This window comes from Ovis canadensis, chromosome 10 (assembly GCF_042477335.2).
Source record: "Ovis canadensis isolate MfBH-ARS-UI-01 breed Bighorn chromosome 10, ARS-UI_OviCan_v2, whole genome shotgun sequence".
NCBI classification, from domain to species: domain Eukaryota; kingdom Metazoa; phylum Chordata; class Mammalia; order Artiodactyla; family Bovidae; genus Ovis; species Ovis canadensis.
In genome coordinates this window covers 37,001,532-37,015,436 of record NC_091254.1, presented here as the reverse complement: position 1 = coordinate 37,015,436, position 13,905 = coordinate 37,001,532, and the positions used below count along the sequence as shown (strand labels likewise).

The 13,905-nt window shown below is 37.0% G+C and overlaps 1 protein-coding gene across 1 annotated transcript in view; it reads left to right on the top strand.

The window, feature by feature from the left end:
• COG6 (component of oligomeric golgi complex 6) overlaps nt 1-13,905 on the top strand; it is a 60,937-nt gene that overhangs the window by 25,657 nt on the left and 21,375 nt on the right. The window contains exons 13-15 of the mRNA XM_069601485.1: nt 1,349-1,466; nt 11,640-11,771; nt 12,107-12,274. Coding sequence (XP_069457586.1) covers nt 1,349-1,466; nt 11,640-11,771; nt 12,107-12,274 — 418 coding nt within the window. The remainder of the gene's footprint in view (nt 1-1,348; nt 1,467-11,639; nt 11,772-12,106; nt 12,275-13,905) is intronic.

Genomic DNA, 13,905 nt, shown 5'->3' with positions numbered 1-13,905 from the left:
GTATTCTGTTTGTTGACTAAGTGAACCTCCACACCATGTGAGTCATTATTTGCATATTACACATGTTGTAGTTTGAGGTCCGTCATTTCCTTTTTCCTTTCTTTTCCAGGCGTAACTGTACACACACACACACAAACACATTTGCACCCGCACAGCTTATATAGCAGTATAAGTCTATAATAGAAGTATTTTTTGAGTCCTTCTGTATTCGAGATCCATGGCACTTAAAGCAACTCTATATTATACTCAGAACGGCATAATTAGTAAAATGTCCTGTTCTGAATGTAAATAACATAAATTCTTCTTTAACATTTAGTTTTCCATTAGTGGTAAAACAGAATCATAGCTTTATCTTCTCTAAGTACTATTAATAGCTATCTTATCTTCTCTAAATTAAAGTGACTTTATCTGATTAGGAACCACTTGTCTTATCTAGGAACCATTGTCTTATCTAAAATACAATCTTCGATTCCAAAATTTACATTCATTTTCACCACTGTCTTTTGACAGCATACGTACACTTGAGCCCTATTGTAAATGTCACTCACTGTAAGACCATGTTATATGTGAGTTGTGGTAAAACACTGGTATTCCAAGCTATATTTTTGATAGTCTATTAAAAAATCACTTTAGATGACTTTTTACAAGCATGCCAGTATCAGGGACAGAAGAATCACTTTCAGTACATGAATAGGAAAATAAAATTGGAAATTGTTTTATATACATGGTTGTGTTACATTCTGCAAAAAATGAGAAACCCCACTGGACAAGTCTAAGAAATATCCTTGTAGGAGAAAATTGAGAATTATAGGATGTAGAGTAGTTATTTAAAAATGTTACCAAATTTTTCATAATTAAAGATACTTTTTTGGCAGCTGTATAATCATAATACTTTATAATTTGCAGATGTGTTACTGATATGGCATAAGTTCTATTTAAAAAAGCTCAGTATTAATATTTTCTCCATAGAGCTACTAATGGAATGGCTTCCTTTAAATTAAAAGCAGATCTTCTTTTAATCTTCAGATAATCAAAACATGCATTTACCGTAATAGCGGAAAAATAGCCACATGGATTTGCATGCTATAAGGGTTTAGTCTAACCCACTGCTTTTCTAAGAGATTATGAGATATTGAAAACACTGTAGTTTGCTTTCATTTGTTCATCACCTAACCTGAAAAAAACCAAAAACCTCATTTCTGTATGAGACTAGAGTAATTGTTTTAATTCACAGGTTATATTCTATATAAAAACTTGTATTTAAATCTGGATCTTTTAAAATTCTACTCAATTATAGAGCTAAATTGTTTAGACCTGCTTTGCAACCAGAAATATTCTTTGCTTTTAGTGGCATTATTGGAAATAGCGCAACTACATTGTTGACTACCATTGAAGAAATGCATTTGCTGAGCAAAAAAATATTCTTCAGCAGCTTAAGTCTTCATGCCAGTAAGTTAATGGACAAGGTATGTTTGAAAAATGCAGTTCTTATACTGTGTGAGTCTTTCACATTCAAAAATGCTGTTTTACTGTTTATACATTGGTGACAGTTTATTTCCCATTTCATTTAGTGTTCCCTTGAGTTCTTCCTATGAACAAGAAAATTCATTTTGGGATGGCTTACTGGTTGTAGGCTTATAGTCTGTTCCTAGAACAGTATAACATCGAGTCATAGTTGGAAGTAGAATCTCAAAGCCCTAGTTTTACTACCATTTTTCAATAACCCACAATTTGTAATTAAAGCAGACTTTCTATATTTAATAGGTCAGAACTAAAATGACATACAGATTGAAAAACTGGAACTTTTAGTAAATACTTTTTCTAAACAGCTGGCATATATTTTTACACTGGTGGTCTAGCTTTTTCCTTATGGAACTTATGTGCCTTTGAGTTACATATTACAATTATGAAACAAGTAAGATAATAAAAACATTCCATAAAAGCAAAGAAAACAAAACAACAAGCAAAAACCTGAAAGAGTTCTGTGAGAGCTAGTATTTTACATTGAACATTGTGCTGTGCACAAGTAAATTGGGAAGACCTTAAGGAATGGTTTTATGACAATCAAATCCTTCTTTGCTTTTGTTTCATTATTAAGGACCCAGGTTTTTTAGAGATGTATCACAATCACCATTTTTGTTTTAAATTATGCTGCTCTATCCAGTTGCTTGGTTATATTAGACGCAGGTTTATAGTATGGTGTTGAGCAGTCAGTAGCAGTCCAGTTTAGAGGCTCTGGATTTTACATTCCTAAGCTCAGGGAAACCTTAAGAGTCTACTGTCTGACCCTAACATAGGATTCAAATTTTCTGGAAAAGCAGCATGAGTTTGTGGAGATGCAGTATTTCACTTATGTGTTTTCCTGTATCACCAGAAGTTTACTAACAGGCAGTCAGTCCTTGTTTTAGATATGGTTATATAAGTTATTATTTAGACACAAGTTTTCTAAAATCATTCACCCCTGATACAAACTGTGAATGTTGCTTGCTAATGAGAGCACAAGGGCAAACAGTGAAGGTTTGTTGGTGTCAGATTGCACTTCCATTCATGGAAAATAGTCTGATAAATCAGTGCTTACTGTAGAATCACGTGTTTTATGGGAGACATCCGCAGTGTGTTATGCTGGCACATGAGGGAGGGGTGTTAGTTTAGCTCAGTCGCTCAGTCATGTCTGACTCTTGGACTGCATGGACTGCAGCACGCCAGGCCTCCCTGTCCATCACCAACTCCGGGAGCTTGCTCAAACTCACGTCCATTGGGTCTTGATGCCATCCAGCTATCTCATCCTCTGTCGTCCCCTTCTCCTCCCGCCCTCAATCTTTCCCAGCATCAGGGTCTTTTCCAACGAGTCAGTTCTTTGCATCAGGTGGCCAAAGTATTGGAGTTTCAGCTTCAGCATCAGTGCTTTCAATGAGTATTCAGGACTGATTTCTTTCGGGATTGACTGGCTGGATCTCCTTGCAGTCCAAGGGACTCTCAAGAGTTTTCTGCAACAGCACAGTTTAAAAGCATCAATTCTTCTGCACTCAGCTTTCTTTATAGTCCAGCTCTCACATCCATACATGATTACTGGAAAAACCAAAGCTTTGACTAGATGGACCTTTGTTGGCAAAGTAATGTCTCTGCTTTTGAATATACTGTCTAGGTTTATCATAGCTTTTCTCTGATAGCTTTTAATGAAAAGGAGCAAGATCTTTTAATGTCTTTAATGGCTGCAGTCACCATCTGCAGTGATTTTGGAGCCTCCAAAAAATTAAAGTTTCACTGTTTCCATTGTTTCCCCATCTATTTGCTGTGAAGTGATGGGACCGGATGCCATGATCTGAGTTTTAAGCCAACATTTTCACTCTCCTCTTTCACTTTCATCAAGAGACTCTTTAGTTCTTCTTTGCTTTCTGACATAAGGGTGGTGTCATCTGCATACCTGAGTTTATTGATATTTCTCCCTGCAATTTTTATTCCAGCTTGTGCTTCATCCAGCCCAGCATTTCTCATGATGTACTCGGCATGTAAGTTAAATAAGCAGGGTGACAATATACAGCCTTGATGTACTCCTTTTCCTATTTGGAACCCATCTGTTGTTCCATGTCCACTGCTAACTGTTGCTTCTTGACCTGCATACAGATTTCTCAGGAGGCATTGTAAGGTGGTCTGGTATGCCCATCTCTTTAAGAATTTTCCACAGTTTATTGTGATCCACACAGTTAAAGGCTTTGGTGTAGTCAGTAAAGCAGAAGTAGATGTTATCTGGATTTCTCTTGCTTTTTTGATGATCCAGTGGACGTTGGCAGTTTGATCTCTGCATCCTATGCCTTTTCTAAATCTGGCTTGAACATCTGGAAGTTTCACAGTTTACGTACTGTTGAAGCCTGGCTTGGAGAATTTTGAGCATTACTTTTCCAGCATGTGAGATAAGTACAGTTGTACATTTGTTTGAACATTCTTTAGCTTTCCCTTTCTTTGGGATTGGAATGAAAACTGACTTATTCCAGTCCTGTGGCCACTGCTGAGTTTTCCAAATTTGCTGACATATTGAGTGCAGCACTTTCATAGCATCATCTTTTAGGATTTGAAAGAGCTCAACTGGAATTCCATCACTTCCACTATCTTTGTTCATACTGATGCTTCCTAAGGCCCATGTGACTTCACATTCCAGGATGTCTGGCTCTAGTTGAGTGATCACACCATCATGGTTATCTGGGTCATGAAGATCTTTTTTGTATGGTGGTTCTATGTATTCGTGCCATCTTTTTTTAATATCTTCTGCTTCTGTTAGGTCCATACCACTTCTGTCCTTTATTGTGCCCATCTTGAAATGTTCCCTTGGTATCTCTCATTTTCTTAAAGAGATCTCTAGTCTTTCCCATTCTGTTGTTTTCCTCTATTTCTTTGCATTGATCACGACAAAGGCTTAGTCTTTGGAACTCTGCATTCAAATGGGTTTATCTTTCCTTTTTCCCTTTGCCTTTAGAGGAGGAGTATATGTGTCCATAATAATACAGATATACAGAGGGGGAGCTTTCCAGAGAGGGAGTTACAAGAGTTGAACTTTGAAGGACATAGGGATTAGATAGGTGAAAAGTGGGGTGGGTAGAGGTTATCCTAAGTAGAGGAAGCAAAAAGAATATGCAACTCTTTGTTTAATGAGACAGGATGGAATATAGACAGAGAAGTCAGGTTGCAGACAGGGTAGTGAAGGAATTTTCATTGAAGTAGTTTTTATGAAAACACATACACTAAGGGAAGAGCCATAAGGGGACAGATTCTTGAAGGGTAAAGGTAAGTCTTCAAAAGTTGGTGACTGATAGAATGTGGTTAAATCAGAGGAAAGAGTTCTAAAATAATTCCTAAGTTCCCAACCTGGGAATATTGATACTAATTGCAAGTATCTGGAATAAAGAGAAAGTGCAAAATCTAGGGGATAAGATGACAATATTGTCTAAATTAGACAAGACGCACATGGGATATCCTCCTTTATAGTCAATCTCATCCAGCAGGGAGCCGTGCATTTGGATTTACAGGGTTTTGTGTATAAAAGGGTTGAATCCATGGGTTTATATGAGGTCGCTAGGAATCATGTTTAATGAGAGTAGGGCTTCTAGGACACAGTCTTGAGAAACAGTAGCATTTCAGAGAAGGTGGTAAGCCCAACGATGGTGGGATTCTGAAGAAGGTTGGAGAGGCAGGAGACAAATGAGAAGAGGATTTTATCAGAAAAGCCAAGAGAATAGAGGTGAAAGCATGGTTGGTGGCACATACTATAGGAAGAGTTCTGTTAAAAACAAGAGACAGCAGGTTTGTTATCTTTGTCAATATGTAGGTGATCCATGACTTACTGAGGACAATTTTATTCACGTGGTGGGGGCAAGAGCCAGATTGCAATATGGGAAAAGCACAGGAGAATATTACCCAAAGCTTTACTAATGGAAAACATAGGAACTAAAAAAATAGAATAAAATGTAGGAGGCATTTTTATTGTGAAATCTGAAAAGGGAATAATAAAGCAGAATGGTAAAAGGAAAAATGAATGTACATTTCTACAATCAATTAGAAACCAGAAAAACAAAATTGATGATTTGTTGAAAAGATCAACAAAATTGACAACCTTCTAGCAATTCTTTAAGCAGTGACAAAATTTAAAATATAACATCAGAATTGGAGATAATAACCAGAGAGGAGGATTAAAACTTACTCAGTTCAGTTCAGTCACTCAGTTGTGTCCAACTCTTTGAGACCCCATGAATCACAGCACGCCAGGCCTCCCTGTCCATCAACAACTCCCGGAGTTCACTCAGACTCACCTCCATCGAGTCCGTGATGCCATCCAGCCATCTCATCCTCTGTTGTCCCCTTCTCCTCCTGCCCCCAACCCCTCCTAGCATCAGAGTCTTTTCCAATGAGTCAACTCTTCACATGAGGTAGCCAGAGTACTGGAGTTTCAGCTTTAACATCAGTCCTTCCAATGAACACCCAGGACTGATTTCCTTTAGAATGGACTGGTTGGATCTCCTTGCAGTCCAAGGGACTCCCAAGAGTCTTCTCCAACACTACAGTTCAAAAGCGTCAATTCTTCGGCGCTCAGCTTTCTTCACAGTCCAACTCTCACATCCATACATGACCACAGGAAAAACCATAGCCTTAACTAGACGGACCTTTGTTGGCAAAGTAATGTCTCTGCTTTTTAATATGCTATCTAGATTGGTCATAACTTTCCTTCCAAGGAGTAAGCGTCTTTTAATTTCATGGCTGCAGTCACCATCTGCAATGATTTTAGAGCCCCCCCAAAATAAAGTCTGACACTGTTTCCACTGTTTCCCCATCTATTTCCCATGTAGTGATGGGACCAGATGCCATGATCTTAGTTTTCTGAACGTTGAGCTCTAAGCCAACTTTTTCACTCTCCTCTTTCACTTTCATCAAGAGGCTTTTTAGTTCCTCTTCACTTTCTGCCATAAGGGTGGTGTCATCTGCATATCTGAAGTTATTGATATTTCTCCCAGCAATCTTGATTACGGCTTGTGCTTCTTCCAGCCCAGCGTTTCTCATGATGTACTCTGCATATAAGTTAAATAAGCAGAGTGACAATACACACCCTTGACGTACTCCTTTTCCTATTTGCAACCAGGTCTGTTGTTCCATGTCCAGTTCTAACTGTTGCTTCCTGACCTGCGTATAGGTTTCTCAACCTGCATATAGGCAGGTCAGGTGGTCTGGTATTCCCATCTCTTGAAGAATTTTCCACAGTTTATTGTGATCCACACAGTCAAAGGCTTTGGCATAGTCAATAAAGCAGAAATAGATGTTTTTCTGGAACTCTCTTGCTTTTTCCATGATCCAGCAGATGTTGGCAATTTGATCTCTGGTTCCTCTGCCTTTTCTAAAACCAGCAATTGTGCAGTAGTTTGAGCATTCTTTGGCATTGCCTTTCTTTGAGATTGGAATGAAAACTGACCTTTTCCAATCTTGTGGCCACTGCTGAGTTTTCCAAATTTGATGGCATATTAGATATTTAATTAAATTGTTGAGGGAAAATATTAGTAAATGAGAAATTAGAAATACTTCCTTTACCATATAAAGATTAATAAAACTAACAGCCAATATCATGATTAACACAGAAGCACTAGTATTATGTTTCTGTTTAAGTCAAGAAAGAACACAACAAGAATACTTGCCAAGAACTGCTTATTTAAATAAAAGTCCAGATAAAGTAATGAGAGATACAAACATTTTAAAGTAAGAAATAGATTATTTGTGAATGCTCTGATTGTACTTCAAAAACTCAAGAAATACAATTGGTGACAAGATCAATATACAAGGATTAATAATTTTGGGGGAATTTGGCAACGTGGGAATCTGGCAACAAGGGAATTTGGGGAATTTGGCAACCAGGAATCTGTCTTTACACCTTAGACAACTGCACTAGCAGAATTTGTCCGGTGTAACTATTTTGGAACTCTGGAGTCTATTGAAGAATTGCAAATTCTAGGGGAAGGCTTGGATTGTAAATTGCAGTTAATTTTGGTCAACTTCAATTCGTAGCATACTTGCAGCTACCCGTCTCCCACCCCCAGGGCTGTGGCGGGCAGCTGTGTGCTTGTTCCTTGAGTGCCTTGCACACAGCTTGTAGAGCCAGGGTGGACAAACAGGACCCTGTCCTCCACACCTCTGGGGTCTGTGCTCTCATCCCAGGGTTGTGAAGAGGAGGGTGGCCACTGTTTCTACACTTCCGCGTTGTGACAGACTCCTCCCCCTAAATTAGTCATTTGGCTAAATTGACTTCCGGGTGATTTCAAAGGTTAATGCATTTTTTCTACCCGCTTAATATTTTTTCTTTTTCCCATGATGGGAGTCAGACATTAAAAACATTCAAAAACAACAGTATATACAAGGAAAATTAAAAAGTAACCACATGTTCAGGGAAAGGAGCAGGCTCAGAAAGACCTGAGAACTTTAGTTTACACCTCAGCCTGATCCTTGGCACAGAGATAGCCTACAGCAAGTTAAAAAAAAAATAGTAACATGAAATGGCACACCCTGGAGAAGGGGGAGAATTTATTTCCAGGGTTAACAAATGCTGTTTTCAGCAAAAAATCACAAGGCACATAAACAGGGAAATGTGGCCCATTCAAAGCAGATACCTTCCTGCAAAAGACTTGATGGTGCATCTGCCAGCCAAGACTTAAGAACAGTTATGTTAAACATGAGTCAGGAGGACAGTGTGTGGACACAGTGGAAATACCTACCAAGAGGCAGAGAATCTCAACAAGAAATTCTGGAATTGAAAAGTATAACTAGCAAGCAAATGAAGTCCTTAGAAAAGATTATATAGCCTGACCAACTGGGATTTCTTCCTGGATTGCAGGGATAGTTCAGCAAGTGAAAGTCAGTCATTATCATTACCACATGGATTGGTTTTTCAAATCCTTTGCCCTTTTCCTACCAAGTTGTATCTTATTCTTGTTATTTTCTGATATTTTTATACATTATGAAAATTAAGTGTCATATATATTACAAATCTTTTCTCCATGTCATCATTTACCTTTTGATTTTGCCTGTAGTATATTCTGATAAATCCCTTTTAATGTTTACACAGTAAAATCTAACATTTTTTTCCTCTATTGTTTCTCCTTTGGGAACTTGCTATAAAACGTACTTCAAAAACTTTCCCACATCAAGAAAATATATAGAGAATTTATTATATGTTAAAGTTAATATCTAGTAGTGGGAAAGTGTTAGATTATTTAATAAATTTATATAAATGCATGTTCTTAGGTCTTTCTGTAATTTCACTTTTATATTGAATTTTTAATCTACATAAAGTTTATTTTTGTCCATGCGGGGAAAGAAGGATCACACTTATTTTTCTCAAATGGTATCCATTTATTTTGTTTTATTTTCATTCGGAAAACCCACTATGTTCTTAAATACTGTATTTCTCTTATAAAGTTAAAATGAAAGTTGCAGGAAAATACAATGGTTAATGAAAGGCAAATTTTAAGTGTGGCGTCTTCCAGCTAAATTCTAGAACAGAATAGGATAAAAACAGGGAAAGGAAGAATTGTAATTTGAATATATTAAGTACCAATTAATACTGCAGCCTGTGTGAGATTAGGTTGATGGGTTTATGACTTATTATTATTTAATTGTTATTATCAATAATTATGCCCTGAAATGTTTTTCTTAGATATGAATTGGGTAATATTTAGGGATATTTTAACATTACGTGAGATTGGAATATGATGCTTTTTATAGCTCATGTGTTACTTATATGTAGACAACCATTTCAGGTTTCTTTCAGAAAATCTTACTTTCTTCAAATTTTAATGTTCCATATTTTATGTTAAGTATATTATCATCTTATTCTGCCTCTTATAAACCATTCATCTCTTCCAAGAAGATTATAGCCTTATGAGGAAAACACATATTGCAGAATGGTCTTCACTACCAAAGCACCCGTTTTTTGTTAATAGAATTTTAAAGTGGATTATAAAATTGTTAGGAAGAATAGCTTTTAAAATAAAGATATAGCCAGAAATGAACTCTTTTATGATTCGTTCTTTGCTTTTAAAAGGACACATTTGGGAGCTAATTCTTTATCTGGTATGCTAAAGGAAAGTTCAAGGACGTTATTTTATTGAAAGATGTACCATTTCCCTAGCAAAGTGTTTGAAGCACTTCAGTAGCCAAGTATGTGTACTCCCTTGTTTCTCAGGCTCTCCTGAAACATTCATAGCTGTGCATCTAGCAAAATCTAAAGGATCCCCTAAAAGATACAATGTCATAGCAGTTTTAGTTAGAGAGACATTTTCTGAAAAGTTCTTTTCACTATAGTAATTCAGTACTAATTTAAAGGGTATGTTTTATCGTGAATGAAACCCATATCAAATTAATAATAAGTAGGGTTGACTTGCCTAGCACTCTGAAAAGAAAATCTAAATGGTCCCTTAAATTTTGGTTTAAATTCTTGGATATCACTCCTGTTTAGAATGTCTTATTACTGTTCAAATTGTAGTTCTTGGAGGAGCAGCTTGGGCATCACCTCGGAGTTTATTAGTTTAGCTGAGATGAAGAACCTTAGGCACCTGAGATTAAGATTCAGACCTGCTGAATCAGAATGTGCATTTAACCAGATTCCTTGGTCATTTGTTTGCATCTTAAAGTTTGAAAAGTGCTTTTTAAGAGGAATACTTCGAGATTTGCATTATTCCTTGCAGATTATTCTGCCAGGAAAAACAGGCAAAAACAATGTTTTCAGCTAAAATGCTTGTTAAATTTTAAATACAATATGTGAAAAAGTTGTAATTTTTTTGACATTTCAAACATTAACTTGCACTCTTAAATTTCTTCTGAATAATTTTATTGACTTAAAATTGTAATTCCGTAAATAAGTAAGATAAGAGGAAACTTTCAGAGGAAATGGTTGTGGTATAGAATGTGGTGATGGTTTCAATGTATGTTACCGAGAGGGGCCTCATGTGCCCACAGGGCTGGAAAGCCAAACTCTGACCGTGGGTGTTTGGAACAAAGTAAGGGTTTATTTGCAGAGTGCCAAGCAAGGAGAAGGGGCAGCTAATGCTCAAAAGATAGGAATTCCTTGATGACATTCAGGCAGGGTTTTTAAAGACAGTGTTACAGGAAAGGATCTTAGGATGCGTGATGAGCTTGTGGACCTTCTGATTGGTTATTGGTTATTGATTACTTTATTGGTGATAAGGTAACTTTCTGGGAATCTTAACCTGCTGGTTCCAGCAGGGGTCTGTGTGTTTGTGATCAGCATGTAGTCACCATTCTCTGCCCGGATGGGGTCTTACTTTATCCAGAACAACTCAGAGTATGCATCGGATTGTTACCTGTATCTTTTCAGAAGGAACTAGGAGTCCTGTGAGTCTGTTGTCGTAATCATTAACCGTTTGCTTCTGCTCTTCTGAACTCAGGAGAGGCGTAGGAGACTAAAGCCTTTTGTTCTACAAACAGGAAATGGGGGACACGGAGGGGCTTTTGTACCTGGGAATGTCCTATAGGGTCCTGCTTGGTTTCAGTCTCCCCTTTTTTTTGATACTCATCAGTCCTGAGGGGAGCAAGGGCAGGACAAGAAAGGGAGTCTGGTTTTGGATAAGAGATTACTCATAAACTCAGTGAGGGAGCTCAGTTGTAGGGGGATTTAGTTTCAAGTATATAGACCCTGAACCTGTATGTATTGAGCCACAATAGCTGAGACTGGGGCATGACAGGGAGTGGTGATTCTCAGTTATAGTTGGGGAAGTGCTGCTCTCTCTCTGAATTACTTTTTTCTTAAGACTAGGGCTAAACAGAATAGGCCGTTTCAAATCCATATGAAAATATAATCCTAAATTCAAAGACTACTAAGTTTTTCCTCATAATTTTTTGTATCTTAAAAGTACAAATTCTATACTTCAGATATATTAATGCTGAGATAACCTAACAAAAACTTTTGTGTCACTTTCTGTGGTTTTCATTAGTACACTAGGGAATAAACAATTGATAGATGATAGCTTTTGTAATGTGTCAGCCAGTGCTTTATATCTTTCATGTGAATGATTTTACTGTGAACTGACATATTTAGACACTAAAGTTTAGTAGAAAAGTATAAGCAGTGTATAGATCATCCTTTATTTTAGGTTGAACTCCCACCGCCTGATCTTGGGCCAAGTTCTGCCTTAAATCAGACGCTCGTGTTGCTGCGTGAAGTTCTAGCATCTCATGATTCTTCAGTTGTGCCATTAGATGCCCGTCAAGCTGATTTTGTGCAGGTGTGTTGTAAATTCACTCTTAATGACCATTACTCCTCTAATGTACCTTGTGTTGAAATTCTGGCATTTTGTAACCCATGTATCTTGACACCCCTTCTCAGTGTTTTTACCTTCAAATAGTAAACCGTTTCCCATTAATTTAAAAGGTAATATATACTCAGCGATGCTTGTTTTAAGAGTTATGATTTCTATACCATTTAATCTCTTTCCTATGTGCTTCTGTAAGTTGGTCTCTTCCTCTCTAGTTTGGCATTCACTCTGAAGTGCCATTAACGCAGACCTGTATCACTTGGTACGGAGATGAAGGGTCTGTTTAATTCTGTTTTTCGTTGTAGGTCTTATCGTGTGTCTTGGACCCTCTCCTCCAGATGTGCACTGTATCAGCCAGCCATTTGGGCACAGCTGACATGGCCACTTTCATGGTCAATTCACTGTATATGATGAAGACGACATTGGCTCTCTTTGAATTCACCGACAGACGTCTGGAAATGCTGCAGTTCCAGGTTAATTTTGCCATGACATGCCTGCTCACTGTGATGAAATCTTCTTTTTCCATACATGATCTCAGTTACTGGCTATAAGCTAACTTCAGTGACCTGATTTCTATGAATCCCATACTCAGGATTTTAGTTTAGTTTGGGAGAAGCCAGGGTATGTAATGAGTAGGATATTTTATTCAAACCATAGTATGTGGTGGTAGAATGGAGCTTTTCTGACTAATTTGAACCATTATCCTATATGCAGATTTCAGTTTCCGAACTGTGAATAACGTGCTATATTTTTCGAACTGCAGAGCTTGTGCGGAAGGTGTTGCAAAGGACAGATACATTTTTGTCTATGTGTAAATCAGTGTTAGGCACAACATTACAATTTGTTAAACCAACCATGCTGGTCCTTAAGCCAAACGGTCTCACTTAAGCGTCACAACAAAGCCGTTTATAAAATTTACCAGACACTTGACTTCTGAGTTTGAAATAGTGATTTGCTAGCTAAAATGTTTTACAAAAACACAAAACTCTGAATCTTCTTTATTATCACAAGAATATAAACAGTTGGCAGTGGCTGCAGTAAAAATGTATTGCTTTTGATTTTTCCAAGAAATGAGTTTTGAGACCTCTTAATTCGTGATATTTCCTGCTTTCTTTTTTTTTTTTTACAAAATATGAAGTACGATTAATTTTTCTTTCTTCCATAATTGTTTATGTATAATTAGTAAAAATCTTTTTTAAAAATTCATTAGTTTTTAATGTATTTATCACTAATTCAACCCCAGACTGCCGTTTGTCTAAATCTATTCCCGAAGTGTGCAGATATGTATCAGTTCTCCAACAATCTGTTTTATCACTAGTTATCCTTGTTTCTTAAATATCCCAAAGTTATTTTTTGCATCCCAAGAGGACACACCCCACCATGTAAGTGCTTATTAGGTCTGCATCGTGCTCACTGTTAGGCGGTGGCCAGTGCTGGTCTCATGGGCCAGACCAGAATCAGTGTGGAAGGACTGTGCAAGGCTGTGGCTGCTTGCTGGGAAGCATGCCCCTGCAGTAATGATTTTCCCTATTTAGTAAAAGATTCTTGATTTTCAGATCTTTAATTTTCTTCCATTCTTAAACTTCTTCCAGTGTTCTGAGTAAGAAATCCAGGCCAGTCTGATTCTCTTTAGTTTTGTAATAAACCTATTTTATTCATGTGGAAGCTTACAACAATTTTCCTTTGAGTTCAGATATTTCCTCAGGATATTTTTTAGTATGTCTCTTTTTTTGTTACTTCCATTTTGGACTTTGCACAGCCATTTCAGTCTGAAGATTCAACCTTTTTTTTTTTTTTTTGCTCAAGAAAGTTTTCTGTACTCTTTAATTAATTATCACTTCTCCATCTGTTACTTTTTATATTCTGAATATAAAAAGCTTCTGTCCTTAGTTGGCTTTATCTCCTGAACTTGTCTTTTAATTTCTCTTTAAACCTCTTCACTTTAATATATTTCTTTGATATTTATTCTGTATTACTATTCTTCCATTTTTCTTTCAGATACTAATTTGGTTCTTAGTGGTAACTCTTTCATTAAATATTTATATTTGCAATCTTATTTTTCTTGGTTTTTCAAAGAGACCAGTAAGTAAAGGTTCTAATTGTA